Source organism: Mesoplodon bidens, assembly GCF_964165515.1.
Source record: "Mesoplodon bidens genome assembly, chromosome: 2".
NCBI classification, from domain to species: Eukaryota; Metazoa; Chordata; class Mammalia; order Artiodactyla; family Ziphiidae; genus Mesoplodon; species Mesoplodon bidens.
The window spans coordinates 97,552,839-97,568,858 of record NC_138177.1 but is presented as its reverse complement, the minus strand read 5'-3'; the positions used below and the strand labels follow the sequence as shown (position 1 = coordinate 97,568,858).

The 16,020-nt window shown below is 35.8% G+C and overlaps 1 protein-coding gene across 4 annotated transcripts in view; it reads right to left on the bottom strand.

Moving 5' to 3' along the window:
• SASS6 (SAS-6 centriolar assembly protein) overlaps positions 1–16,020 on the bottom strand; it is a 60,107-nt gene that overhangs the window by 43,448 nt on the left and 639 nt on the right. For all 4 annotated transcript variants that reach the window (XM_081223651.1, XM_081223652.1, XM_081223653.1 and 1 more), the window contains exons 2-7: positions 10,310–10,370; positions 8,519–8,598; positions 8,027–8,131; positions 5,132–5,303; positions 4,422–4,487; positions 2,678–2,797 (exon numbers count right to left, since the gene is read on the bottom strand). In XM_081223651.1, coding sequence (XP_081079777.1) covers positions 2,678–2,797; positions 4,422–4,487; positions 5,132–5,303; positions 8,027–8,131; positions 8,519–8,598; positions 10,310–10,370 — 604 coding nt within the window. The remainder of the gene's footprint in view (positions 1–2,677; positions 2,798–4,421; positions 4,488–5,131; positions 5,304–8,026; positions 8,132–8,518; positions 8,599–10,309; positions 10,371–16,020) is intronic.

Sequence of the window (16,020 nt, the reverse complement as noted above, 5' to 3'; positions counted from 1 at the left end):
AGTTTACATATCTACCAGAAAAACCTAAGAGAACCTCCAAAACTATTAGAATATCTAAATTAAAATGCAAATTTGTAAATATAACCTAGAATTAATGGGTATGACATTAATATACATTAGCAATAAACACTTAGAAATTATCACAGTAGTGGGGTGTGATAGATGGTCCCATTTATAGAGCAAAAATCTGTAAAATCTCTAGGCAAAAACATTTAATAAGAACTGTAAAAGAAAAAAAGAAAGAGAAAAGGAGGTAAATGAGGAATAAACTATAAACCTGTTTTAAACAAATAAGACCTGAATAAATGAAGAGATATTTCTCTACACTGGACAAGAAAATTCCAAGGATATCAGTTCTACCCAATAGTCCAGAAACAAGACCAAATAAATAAAGGAATTTAGTATATATTAAAGGTTGCATTTTAAATCACTGGAAAATATGGTATTGGAACAACTCACTGACTAAATGTCAAAAAAATCCATCTCATACTCCAGAAAAATATACTCCAAACAGATTAAAAAGTTAAATTCAACAAGCAAATTATAGAAGTATTAGAAGAGAATACCAGAGAATATCTTTCATAACCTTGGGGTGGCAAAGGCTTTCCAAACATAAAATGAACCCTTATACCATAAAGACACAGATTGAAAGACTGGATGACAATCAGATAAAAAGAACTATAGGGACTTCCCTGGTGGTCCAGTGGTTAAGACTCTATGCTTTCAATGCAGGCAGCGCGGGTTTGATCCCTGGTCAGGGAACTAAGATTCTACATGCTGCACGGCGCAGCTCAAAAAAGAAATAAATAAACAAAATATTTAAAATAAGTAAAATAGTTTAAATTTAAGAATATTAAAAAAAGAACTATATATGGCAAGAAATAGTAATAAATGCAAATGACAGGCTAAAATACAATGTTTATAATATACATACTAGGTAAAGGTATAATATCCTTAATTTACACCAGAAATGAAAAGGCAAGCCATGGACAGAAAATATTCACAGTGCATGTATCTGACAAAGGACTCATGTCCAGAACATATAAAGAACTCCTACAAATCATTAAGAAAAACACAGATTGCACAGTTAACAAATGGGCTGAAGACTCAAATGGGCACTTCACAAGAAAATATCCAAGCAATCCATATACAAATGAAAAAGCGTTCATTATGAGGTACTACCATACACCCACTGAATGGCAGTGTGATCCTATATATCCACTTCGGAAAACTGTTTGACAGTTTCTACTAAAGCTAAACATATGCCTACACTAGAACCTAGCCATTCTAATCCTAAATATATACCCAAGGAAAATGAGTACATGTGTTCACAAGAAGACACGTACAAGAAAGTTCATAACAGTTTAATAATAGCAAAATGTCAGAAACAATTCAAATGTCTCCCAACAGGAAAATAAATAAGTTACTGCATGTTCATATAATAGAATCCTACACAACAACAAAAAGAAACACAAGAATATAACTGAATCTCAGAGATATTATGCTGAGTGAAGGAAGCCACACACAAATAAGTACATACTGTATGTGTCCATTTATCTAAAGTTCAAGAACAGGCAAAACCTGCTTTGACGTGATGGGCTTCCTGTGGGAGTATGAAATGGATTGAGAAGGCACACAAGGAAACCTAAAGGGGTAGTACAATTTTATGAATCTTAATTTGGGTGAAAGTACACATAAACTGTTATCAAGCAGTACCCTTAAAAGCAAACATTTAGTAAGGTGCAAAAAGCAAAAATAGAATTTTATATTAAAGAATAATTTAACATTAATTAAAGAAATTAATATGATATAAAAGGTATAAAATACTGTAAATCCACACTACAAAGCAGTAGAAAATGAGTCACACAGGGAAAGCAAAAGATATTAAAAGAAATAATCCACAGAAGAAATTAAAATGGCCAAAAGTCATATTAAAAGATACTTACCTTCACTAAAAATCTAACAAATATAAATTAAAGTTAATACTATAATACCTATCAGGTAGCAGATATTAAGAAGGTTAATAGTATCAGGAATATGAGGAAGTAAGTATGATCATTCACTATCTTTGGGATTCCATTTGGTACAACATTTTTGGGTGGCAAATTTGCAATATACATTAATATTTTATATGGGTATATTGCAATCTCACTTCTAGGAATAAAAACGTTCACTGCAGTATTATTTGCAATAACCAAGATTTGAAGCATTTAAATGTCCATCAGTTAGTAAGTACTTAAACAATTTATGTTATGTCAAAGTAATGAATACTACTCAGCCACTTCTGAACTGATAAAAAAAAAAACCACAGTATCTACAATATCAAGTTAGGTGAAAAAAAGTTACAATCAATATATCCAGGAGGACCTCGTTAGCTTAGAACAAAACCAAAACTCAGATAGGTGTGTACATATCTCCCAATTTACATATTTCTAAATTTATAAATATAAACAATTACTTATAAATTGTATATTATTTACATATATAAAGTTTGGAAAAACAAATATCAAAATGTTTATAAATTATCTCTGGGTAGTAAGATTTTTAAGGAGAGACTTTTAATTTTTATATACTTCCACACTGTTTGAAAACTGTAAAGCATGTATTACTTTTATAATTAACAAAATGACTAACGGCAATAAAAAAATATTTTTCCAGTTTTTTTTAATATTCATACCTGCAAAGCTTTTTCCTTCTCATTCGTAAGTTCTTGAGAATGCTTATTTGACAATGTTGCTGTGTGTGATGCCCATTCATTCCGTAACTTATCTAATTCTTGGATTTTTTCTGATAATGTCTGTAGTAGAGTTCAATATGAGATATTAAAATTCTTGAATATGTTATTAGATTGGAACATGAAAATATTCGCAAAGTATATTAAAGGAGATGGAATCACAGCTTTTTAAGACATACTCAAAGCCTTTTCTTACACAGATTTTTTGGTATTTAAAGAAATCAAGATTAGAATAAAAGCAATTTTAGGGGCTTCCCTGGTGGCGCAGTGGTTGAGAATCTGCCTGCCAATGCAGGGTACACGGGTTCGTGCCCCAGTCCAAGAGGATCCCACATGCCGCGGAGCGGCTGGACCCATGAGCCATGGCCTCTGAGCCTGCGCGTCCGGAGCCTGTGCTCCACAACGGGAGAGGCCACAACAGTGAGAGGCCCACGTACCGCAAATAAATAAATAAATAAAAATAAAATAAAAGCAATTTTAGAGTTAAAATGGTCCACAGTTTAACAATCACTAACCTTTTAGTTAAATCTGGCTCTTCGCCTCTCAATCCTCTCCTCTGGCATTAAGAAAAAAAGAAACCCAGGGTAGACCAAGTCATAAGTAGTACAGATGACCTTAAACAACACAGGTTTGAAATGCACAGGTACGCTTATACTCAGATTTTTTTTTTCAAGAAATACGTACTACAGGGCTTCCCTGGTGGCGCAGTGGTTGAGAATCTGCCTGCCAATGCAGGGGGCACGGGTTCGAGCCCTGATCTGGGAAGATCCCACATGCCGCGGAGCAACAGGGCCCGTGAGCCACAACTACTGAGCTTGCGCATCTGGAGCCTGTGCTCCACAACAAGAGAGGCCGTGACAGTGAGAGGCCCGTGCACCGCGATGAAGAGTGGCCCCCACTCGCTGCAACTAGAGAAAGCCCACACACAGAAACGAAGACCGAACACAGCCAAAAATAAATAAATAAATAAAATTTAAAAAAAAAAAAAAAAAAAAAGAAATACGTACTACAATACTACACAATTCACGGTTAGTTGAATCTGATGATGTGGAACCACAGATACGGAGGGCTGACTATAAACTTATGCAAGAATTTTCAACTGTGCAGGGGGCCGGTGTCCCTAACCCGCGTGTTGTTCAAGGGTCAACTGTAGTTTACTTATACACCTAAAATCTAGTAACACAGGTTCCCAAGATGGGCCATGTGGTGCAGGACAATTTTCTACCTGAAGCCATGCAGCTTATCAGATATTTTGGTCCTCAATTTCAAGGAGTAGCTCTGACTGAAATGATGACAAGCTTATCAGAGGAATTAATTCTAAACTTAACAGAAGGAAGGAAGGGAAAGATTTAGAAGACAGGAACTGAAAAGCCATTTAGACAAGAGAAATGAGGTGAATTAAAGAGGAGCACAACTAACATATGACAGATACTATACATTATTTAATGAAGACTTGGAGAGAATGTGTCATATACTGGGGATAACAGAAATGTTTGGATAGAATAAACTATCAAGAAGAAAAAGCATCAGATTAAGACAACTGGTAGGGGAAGGGTGGCAAAAAGGAGGGGGAATTCAATGGCAGTGTGCTTTGAAAAAAAATACACAAAAGCCTAGATTTGATTCAAGAAGCAATTCAGAGCCTATGTTTGGATGACTTACGAAGACAAAATGAAATTTGAATTACCTTTTGTGTGAAATTCAGTTGCCTGGTAACATCATCTAGTGATTGTGTCAATGATAATTTTTCTTCCTATTTATAAAAATAAAATTATGCAGCTTACAATTTAATTTAATCATCCATAGCTGTCCTACTCAAAGTGCAGCAAAGTAAGCATCAGTACCACCCTGGGAGTTTGTCAGAAATACAGAATCTCAGGCTCCACCTCAAACCTTCTAAGTTAGAATCTGCATGAGCAAGATCCCTAGAAGATCTGCCTAATCCTTAAATCTTGAGATGCACTGATCCATAGTATTTGACTAAAAAGACTTTCTGAAAACTCGTACAAGGCATCCCAATGTTGTTTCCTTGTGCCACACACCTTATATAGTTATAGAGCACTTTCTAATCTTCAAGACACTTTCATATATTTTATCTCATTTAAGACAGCCTATCTATCAGCTGATGAAACCAAGACACCAAGAGTTTAAGTGACTCCTCAAGGTCACAGAAAATTAGTAAAAATCCTAGGACCTAAGTTTCTCAATTCCTGGCCCAGTTCTATCCTGTTGTACCTTGCCTAAAACAATAAAGTCAGTACATGCTATAAAAATTTCCTGGACATCTTTAAAAGAACTTTATTCAGAAAACAAAATCTAATAGCAATACAGCTTTTCAGTGGTTTATCAGAGAGCTTTGGGACTTATTTAAAAGATTAACTTAAATTTAAATCTTACCTTGCTACATTTCAAACAGTCTGCTAGAAACTTCTTTATTTCCACATCATTTCCAGGTAACAGTTTTAATGAAAGGTGTGTAAGATGCTTAAAAGGATTTGTCTCTACCACATTTAAAAAAGCAGGTGAGTTATCCAAAATAGCTTCTGGAGAAACTAACTGTAGCAAAAACCTTTGAAAAGAAAGTGTCACATAACACATTTATGAGACAGTGAAACTCTCCCATTGAATCATGAGCTCTATTGGCTCATCAATGATTAAAAGGATCAGAAAAGGGAGCATACTGGAATCATAGGAGCCAATATGAAAGGACTCCCAATGGTAAAACTGGATTAATTAGTGTAAACAGTAAAATGGAGATTTATCTATTGACTGAAAACAATGAATATATAAATGTCCATGAATTCACAATGAGATGAGGAGAGAGAAAAGAAAACACTGAAACAAAAACAAATCAAAAACCCATTGAAACCACAAAAGTAACTAGAGTAACAACTCCTTACTCTGAAAACTGACAATTTAAAAATAAGAATTGAGCATTTATCCTTTCCTGTATGAATTTTCAGAGTAATCAAATAGCCCTAATTGATAAAGGAAAGTTCTTCTTTATAGAATTATATCTAATAAATATAGGAAGAATGATGGAATTGGAAAAGCATAATTTTATAGTTGCTAATGAAATAATTCAAACAAGAATCGTCAATTGATGAAATTTATACATAAAAGGTTTGGGAGTTTTACAAGGAAAGGATCAGGTGTTACACTAAACAAATACAGATATACGTGCACACAAAATCTTATTCTTCCCTTTTTCCAAGTTCATTACAAAAACATATACTTGAACACTAACAACAAAACTATCAAAAAGAGAAACTAAGGAAACAATCCCATTTACAATTGCACCAAAAAGAATAAAATTTCTAGGAATAAACCTACCTAAAGAGATAAAAGACCTGTATTCAGAAAACTGTAAGACAAGACACTGATGAAAGAAACTGAAGATGATACAAACAGATGGAAAGATATACCATGTTCATGGACTGAAAGAATCAATACTGTTAAAATGACCATACTATCCAAGGCAATCTTCAGATTCAATGCAATCCCTATCCAAATACCAAGGGCATTTTTCACAGAACTAGAACAAAAAATTTTTTTAATTTATATGGAAACACAAAAGACCCTGAATAGGCAAAACAATCTTGAGAAAGAAGAACACAGCTGGAGGAATCATACTTCCTGACTTCAGACCATACTACAAAGCTACAGTAGTCAAGACAGTAGTACTGGCACCAAAACGGACACATAGATCAATGGAACAGAACAGAGAGCCCAGAAATAAACCCACACACTTATGGTTAATTAATCTACAACAAAGGAGGCAAGAATATACAAAGGGGAAAGACAGTCTCTTCAATAAGTAGTGCTGGAGAAACTGGACAGCTATATGTAAAAGAACAAAATAGAAAATTCTCTAACACCACATAAAAAAATAAAACTCAGAATGGATTAAATACCTAAATGTAAGGCCGGAAACCATAAAGCTCCTAGAAGAGAACATAGGCAGAACACTTTCTGACATAAATTGTAGAAATATTTTTTTAGATCTATCTCCTAAAAGAAAAGGAAATAAAAGCAAAAATAAACAAATGGGACCTAATTAAATTTAAAAAGCTTTTGCACAACGTAAGAAAACCATCAGCAAAACAAAAAGACAACCCACTGAATGGGAGAAAATATTTGCAAATGTTATGACCAATGAAGGGCTAATATCCAAAATACATAAACAACTTATATAACTTAATATTGAAAAAACAAACAACCTGACTAAAAAATGGGCAGAAGACGTGAACAGACATTTTTTCAAAGACATACCAATGGCCAACAAGAACATGAAAAGATGCTCAACATGGCTAATCATCAGGTAAATGCAAATCAAAACCACAATGAGATATTGCCTCACACCTGTCAGAACGGCTATCATCAAAAAGAACACAAATAACAAATGTTGACGAGCATGTGGAAAAAAGGGAACCCTCCTACACTGTTGGTGGGAATGTAAATTAGTGCAGCCACTGTGGAAAACAGTAGGGAGGTGTCTCAAAAAACTAAAAACAGAACTACCTTATGACCCAGCAATTCCATTCCTGGGTACATATCCAAATCAAACAAAAACACTAATTCTAAAAGATACACGTACCCCAGTGTTCATAGCAGCATTATTTATAATTGCCAAGATATGGAAGCAACCTAAGTGTCCATCAACAGATGAATGGAACAAGAAGATGTGGTATATATACACAATAGAGTACAAAAAAGAATGAAATTTGTCATTCACAACAACATGGATAGACCTAGAGGGTATTATGCTAAGTGAAATAAGTCAGTAAAGACAAATACTGTATGATATCACTTATATGAGAAATCTAAAAAAAACAACAAACTAGTGAATATAACAAAAAAGAAACAGACACAGATATAGAGAACAAACTAGTGGTTACCAGTAGGTAGAGGGAAGGGGAGAGGGGCAATATAGGGGTAGAGAATTAAGAGGTACAAACTGCTATGTATAAAATAAATAAGCCACAAGGATTTATTGCACAACCCAGGGAATAGAGCCAATATTTTATAATAACTATAAATGGAATATAACCTTTGGAAAAAAATATATTTGATGCTGTTAAATATTTCAGGTAACTTTAATGGCTTTGCCAAAACATGAAAATTAAGGGGCAAATATTTCTGATTTTATAAACTTGAGATTTATGAACCTCTCACCACAGCTTTGAAAACAGACAGAGGTACTTACATAGAATATTTTGCCATCAACTTGTCTTACAAAGAAGAGTCTGTCTTGAGGGAAGTTTAATGATATAGTGCTCTCCTGAGACTTACCTTGGAACTTCTTTAGCCTGTTCTTGAGTACACTGCTGAAGGAGATCTATGAATTTTTGTGGGAAAGCTGAGAAGTCTATCAGAAGACCTTGCTGGAATTTTAAACTATACAGAAGACAGGAAAGGAAATTTTTTTAGAATTTTAATTACAAATAACATCCTGAAAGACTATTCTTTTATTTACTGAACACCCATTATAATCAAGAATTAAGCTAGGGAACTTTGATTTTTATAGTTTATTCAATGGGAGGGAAAAGGTCAATAAATCTAGCTAAAGCTCCAAACTTCTGAGCTGTTAAGCAAAATGCTGATAATCTATGAAACATTTATTTTCAAAAACAGCCTGAATAATTACAGTATAAATAGTCCAGTGTTCCCAAAATGCCTAACTGCTTCAAATATGTGTTTCAAAGAGGACAGTACCGATACAGCCATAAAACTTAAAAACTTACTTATTCCTAGATCAAAGACCAGAAAAATAAATATAGTTACCTCTGAAAATCTTCCTCTGATATAACAAGGTTATACAGAAAAAATGGATCAGTATCATCAGTCAGACGGATAACTAAATCCTAAAAGAAAGATTGTTATTTTTAATGTTTTCAGTAGATTTGGCTTTTAGAGTAATTTCTTCCTTCTTGGAAGTGAAATCATCTAGTATTATCAACATATCACTGTTATAGTTCAGACAGCTCTGTCTTCTGGTGCTGCTGGGTTTTCATTGGTCTTTGGAGACTTTAGCATCTTAAATAGGGATAAATATTCTGCTCTTTGAGAGCCACATGGGGTGGAAGGTGGGAAGGAAAGGGGTCTATAAAAGCTAATTAAATGCTAGGAGGTTGAAAGTTGAAGAATATATCATTCTATCAGAGGCTTAAGAAAGTTTAGACCCAGCCCTTGCTGCACTATGATACCATAACAAAAGTATTCTTTACCACTGATCATATCATACTCAATTATATTTTCAGTTTCCCTCAAGTTAATTGTCTGGTATTTCCAAAGTGGTAAATACATCAGCAGAAATGACAAATAATCATCTACCCTAGATAAGAAAGGAACATTTGTCTCTCAGGCAGAGGACAGGGGTATCAGGTGACAGGCTGCCAGGGCTTCTTCCTAAGAGCCTATTCTCTCCCACTCTTAAGTGGCCACTGATGTGGAACCCCATCTGTTTTCAGTTTCAAATGAAGTGAATACCTTTCATAAAGACCATTTTATCACAGCAGCTAAAGCTGACAGAAAAGTACACAGAAATTATGTATTTCAGAGCACACTGGCACAAGGAAAACAGGACTAGCAAGATGATGGGCTAACAGAGGTTAAGATTAAGTTTCTACTTAGAAACAAAATCTACTTGTGGCTACTGAGGAACCGCTAGGGTCCTAGAAAAATCTAAACCACTTTTATGAGTAGAGCTGGAAAATGAAGAGGTACAGCAGGCATAGGAATAACATGTAAGAAGTATAATATATAATCTCTACCCTGGAAAATTAGCAACCTAGGTGTTTGCTCTGCTTCAGAAGGCGCTGTTCTTAAAGCAGCTTCTATCTAAGTATTTCTTGAAATCCACCCCAAGATGCTATAAAAAACTGAAGCTGCTACTAACACCATTAGATCCTTGAATATGTACAGGGAAAGTTATGACAGAGAAAACAGATGTATTTCTTAGCCCTCCATTCTATATCCTCATTTCTGTTAATGACTCATACTTTTAAATCAGATTAGACTGATGCTCTAAATACCTCTCTTCAAAAGGCAAGAAGATTCAAAAATATCTCCCTGCAGTGCTTCAATTCATTCTGTTCTCACATTTACATGAAATGCCAGTTCTACAGGGTAGCAATATATATTCTAGCAACTTAAAAAAGTCTAATGGGGGAATTCCCTGGAGGTCCAGTGGTTAGGACTCTGAGCTTCCACTACAAGGGGCACGGGCACGGGTCTGATCCCTGGTGGGGTTTGATCCCTGGTCCAGGAACTAAGATCCGGCAAACCACAAGGGGTGGCCAAAAAAAAGTGCAATGGGGCAAACCTAAGGAGACTGTTGTCCCAATCCCCAATTCTTGCATGCTTTAGAAATATATGATATAATAATCTCTCAGTTGTTGTCTTAGTAGATTCTACCACCCCAGATCTGCAAGTTATAAAATGGCCCAAAATTAAAAAGCAAGATGATATAACAAAAGATCTCACATTCTTAAAGAACAAAAATAATTATAATGTACAGAATTACCATATCTCAAAAAAAGAAAAATATTTATTTCAAAAGAAATAAATACCAACCTTTCTGTGAACTGGATTAGAAACTGATTGTAGTTCAATGCTCAGTCTAATACTCACTCTCCTGTATGAAAAGATATGCCCAACTATCAGAACATTCACATGAAATGAATTATTACTACCATTTGTATAGCTAACATTTTCCATCTTAAGCCACAAGATCCTCCACAGGTTGTCCCTAACTTATGAACAGATGTTTGGAAAGCATGCTGGATTTGAAGTTTAAGTTCCTATTTTTCTACAAGTAAGCAATCAGGTTTTTAACTTGAGGATAAATTTTTCTCTCCTGTAAGAGGTTGTCATGAAGATCAAATGAGATAAATGATGTGGAATGCCTACTGTTAGCCTGGTATACAACGCTTACTGGCCTGATTCTCAAATACCATCTATTGAAAGCCAAACCATCAGTTTTATAACAATTTTTCACATTAAAAAATACCACCTGTGGGCTTCCCTGGTGGCGCAGTGGTTTAGAGTCCACCTGCCAATGCAGGGGACGCAGGCTCGTGTCCCGGTCCGGGAGGATCCCACATGCCGCGGAGCGGCTGGGCCCGTGAGCCATGGCCGCTGGGCCTGCACGTCCAGAGCCTGTGCTCCACAACGGGAGAGGCCACAGCAGTGAGAGGCCCGTGTAACCGCAAAAAAAAAAAAAAAAAACACCTGAAATGACCAAATTGATTTATGAGAGATTTCATTTGAAAATTTTAAAGTGTGAATAATATTAAAATACTTTAATGTTTACAACAAAGGAAATAAGAAAACATGTTCGCTTCCCTCACGCATACACAAAAAAATTTTTTTTCAGATTCACAAACTACATCTGATCAATAGACTCTCTATGCAATATATCCACAGAAGTATTGTCAACAAGTTTAGGGCTTCCCTGGTGGCGCAGTGGTTGAGAGTCCGCCTACCGATGCAGGGGGCACGGGTTTGTGCCCCGGTCCGGGAAGATCCCACACGCCGTGGAGCGGCTGGACCCGTGAGCCATGGCCGCTGAGCCTGCGCGTCCGGAGCCTTTGCTCCGCGGCGGGAGAGGCCGCAGCAGTGAGCGGCCCGCGTGCCACAAAAAAACAAAACAAACAAAAAAAAAAAGTTTATTATCTATCTAATCCCAGAGTAAATCTAAACCCTAAAGGGAAAAAAACATAGCGTTACACATTCTATACTGCACCTTAGAAAACCCAGTATTGAACAGAGGCATATAAATAAAGATGCTCATAAACATTAATTAAACTGAGCAAAAATGTTTAAATAATTCAGGAAACAAAGGGGAAATGGTGAAAAAACATTTCTGCACAAGTGCTTCTCAAACTATTCTGCTAGAATTAAATAACAATGGCCTTTCCCTGATGTGAAGGGAAAATAAACTAACAAATTGAATTTTTTCAGTTTTAAGTTATTCTTTTAAAGATGTTTTAAACTTTTTCCACATTCTACTACTTCTGCAGAAGTACAGACAGAGTAACTGAGTGTTGATGGAAAAACTTGGTAATAGTTGACTAAGGCTAGATTCAGTTGTTTAGTTTTTTTTATGCTCTGACTTGTAATTTATATTGGTTAAATCATGTCATTTTAGTTAAGTTTCTTATTAAACATATGACTGGATATTAAATCTTAGTTCACATGACGAGGTTACCATAACTTGTATATTATCTAAAAAGGAACAAGCAGCACTGGTAAACACCGCAAGCAGCACTGGTAAACACCACAAAGATAGGAAGAATTACCTTTAAAACAAGAGAATGTTTTGTTTCTATCTTTCTAGTATCTAAAGCAATGTATGTGAAACAGATTAAACTACTCCAATTCCACTTAAATTAAGTGTTCTTGGGCGGGGGGAACCTTTCAATTCCCTAACTTATAAAAAAAGTGGACTGACTTAGGTTTGTGAGGGCCTTTTCAGCTCTACAATGTCATTATGCTTCGTTTTCATCTTTTGAAGTTTTTTCTAGTACATACTGCCATAGTGATATGACACTATATGACAAGTTGATAACTTTACACTTTTAAAAGTGTGTCATACTTGATAAATTTGTAAAAAAATTCAAGAAGCATCCATTAATAAAGTATTCTCTACATAATACTGGAAGTTTTATTACTATGATAAATTTCCAATCATATTAATGACTTTGTTGCATATATTCCAAAAGCCTATATGCATTAGATGCTGGGGGGAAAAAGAGGAGGAGAAGCCCATAGATTAAAACTATTCCCCATATTTACTTCAAAAACCTCCAGAGAAATATCTTGTAGAAAAGCGTGAGCTTTCAGAGGATCTGAAATCACAAATCTTATTTCCTCCACTGTAATGGTTAATGGCATAGGAACAATATAAAATGAAGTTTAAAAAACAATTTTAAAAATGCTATTTTTCAAAATAAATGTCACATTCTGAGCAATGCATAAATCTGCATAACATTCTCCCTGTCAGTTAGATTCAGCAGAACTGGATTCTAGCCCACCTCTGCCACATAGTAGCTGTGACCTTAAACTCTCAATTCAAACAAAAGCTACTCTAAGCCAGGTACTATGCTGGGTGCTAGGGATACAAACAGAAATAAACATGGTCCATGTCCTCAAATTGAGATCAGATTAAATGACTTTACCCTAGGTTTGCTTCTGATTGTACTTTAAAGCTTCAAGAGAGAGGAGGGAATGGTTACTAGCACTTACCGATTCATTCACTACTGAGTGCCTGCTGGACACTTTGCTTATATCGTCTTATTTAACAACAATAATGTCAAGTAAATATTATCTCTGCCTTACAAAGAAAGAAGCTGAGATGCACAGAATTACAAATTTGGTTAAGATCACTCCGTAGAGCCCAAATTAGAACTCAGATTTTTCACCTACACCATGCTAATAAATGATTAAGGACAATTAATTTCAACTTAGGCAACTCTAAAAAGGTCCCTATTGTGAAAGAATTTAAGACAGACCTAGAAAGTTATGAAAGAAAAAGCATTTGAGGTATCAGGAAAAACCGGAGTAAAGGTATGATATTGAGAGGGTATCAGGTACACTCAGAGGGTAACAAGTAGTCCTGTGAGACTACTATATTGGAGAGAGGAGCTTAGGGGAAAAAAAAATGAAAAAGCATGTGGGTGTCAAACCGTGGGCTTCAAAATTTTGCATCACTTTCCTCCAGACAGAGTTATCTGAGCACTACCACTGTCTTCAACTGAAGTCCCTTTTCCTCTATGACTTGAATTCATTTACATTACTTCATGCATTAATCATACTTTAATAATAGCTAATGTTTACTGAATGCTCATTAAGTTCCAGGCACTGTTCTAAACACTTTATATGTATTAACTCATTTAATACATGCTCATAATAATCCCACAGGCAGGTACTTTTATTTTTATCAATTTAAAGATGAGGCACAGAGAAGTAAGAAAAATTGTACAAAAGCAAGCAGTAAGTGGTAGAACTGGAATTTAAACCCAGACAGGGATTTCCCCGGTGGTCCAGTGGTTAAGAATCCGCCTTCCAATGCAGGGGACATGGGTTAGATCCCTGGTCAGGGAACTAAGATCCCACATACCGTGGGGCAACAGAGCCCACACGCCACAACTAGAGAGCCTGCATGCTGCAACTATAGAGCCCATGAGCCACAACTAGACAGCCCGTGTGCCGCAACCAAGACCCAACGTAGCCAAAAAATAAATTAAAAAAAAAAACCCAGACAATGTGGCTCCATAGCCTGAACTCGACTTTTTTTAATGTACAAAACAGAGGGATTATATATCCTTTTTTTTAAATTGAACTATAGTTAATTTACAATGTGTTAATTTCTGCTGTACAGCAAAGTGATTCAATGATAAATATATATTTTTTTCATATTCTTTTCCATCATGGTTTATCATGAGATATTGAATATGGTTCTCTGTGCTATACAGTAAGACCTTGTTGTTTATCAGAGCCTGAACTCTTAACCAATGTTATGCTGCCTCTCAAAGGAAGATATTTTTGTTTCCCCTGTTAAAGTGTGAGTTCCTTGAGGGCTAGAATGAAAATTGTTTTTTTGCTGTTGCTGTTGTTGGAGGAAGGTGGTGAGGAGGAAGGGAGCTTCTCAGCACCTAGGACAGTGCCTGGTACACAGTAGGCATTCATAAATATTTGTTGAGCTGAACTGGCCTTGAATACTTTTAACTAAAGAGTGTGGGTTGTTTTTCCTGTAAGTCAAGGGTCAGCAAACTAGCTGTAAAAGGCCAGATAGTAAATATTTTAGGCTTTGCAGGCTATAAGGTCTGTCACATTTATTCATTTCTGCCCTTATACCACAAAAGCAGCAACAGACAATCCTTAAACAAATGAGAATGGCTAAATTTAATAAAACTTTATTTACAAAAAAAGATGGTGGGCTATCTGGCCCACGGGCTCTAGTCTTCTGACCCTTGCTATAGGTGATACGAATATACGAAAAGTTTCTAGACAGAAAGACTAAAAAGGCTGAAACTGCGTTTTAAGAAGATAACTGTGATGACAATGTAGTGAGATGGAGAAGAGCTAGGAGTTTCAACATTGGGATCAGGAATTATGCCCTCCCTTTCTTTTATCTTTCTGTAATCATTCTAGAACACAGCTGTCCAAGAGAGATACAATGGAGCCACAAATATAAGGCATGTATGTAATATTTAATTTTCTAGAAGCCACATTAAAAAATTAAAACAGATAAATTAATTTTAATATTTAATTAACCCTATATATCATTATTGTCACCTTAACACATAATCAATATAAAAACTGAAATATTTTACATTCCTTTTTTCTCCTAGTAAGTCTTCAAAGTCCAACGTGCATCTTACCCTTACGCACATCAGTTCAGCTTAGCTCCATTTCAAATGTCCAACAACCACAGTGGCTCCCATATTGGGCAGCACAAAAGAATGACCAACTAACCTATAGATCTGCTGCTGGTCTTGGTACCATCTCCTTGCCTGGCCTAACAATTGATTGTGAATCGAATTCTGCACTATATACTGCTTTCACATTACTGGCAGCTCAATATAGCAGTGTCTTCGTTTTTTATATGTCACATTTCCACACCATTTAGTCTTCACACACATTTTCACACCTGATCCTCCTAACAACCAACCATGTAGGTAGGCCTGCTATATTAGTTTTACAAAGGAGGAAACTTACAGTACAGAGAACTTAAGAGAGAGCTGACACTCAGAGGTGGAACTGAGACAAAATTGAAATCTCCTGACTTCCAGCCAGATCTCTCTATTTAAGCCTCAACAGCACCACCTCTTTAGTCAGTTGTAATTTCGCATTTACCTGTCAGACTGGCCTTTATTTCCTCCCCCACTGGACTGTGAACTCCACGAACACAAGGACTTTTTCCTAACCATTGTATCCCCAGGGCCCAGCAAGGCGTTTTGCAAGTATGCAGTATTTGTTGAATGAAAAAATGAATGGATGAACTTGTAGTTTTCCCCAACTGTCTTTAGTCTATTAAACGTAATCTATTTTTAGTAACTAGTGTGAAAAAAAGGCAATATACCATAAAGTTGACTTAAAAAGAAAAAGTCAATTTAAGTAAATTTAAGTCGAAGCTTAAATTTACTTCCCATATAACTCAAAGAGAGGAAAAAAAAAAAAAAAAAAAAAAAGGCTGGGAGCCAAGGCCTGAGTTCTAGTGCCCGCCCTGCTGTAAACTCGTGAGCCCTCGAGTAAATGAAGTTCTCTGGGCCAGAGTTCTT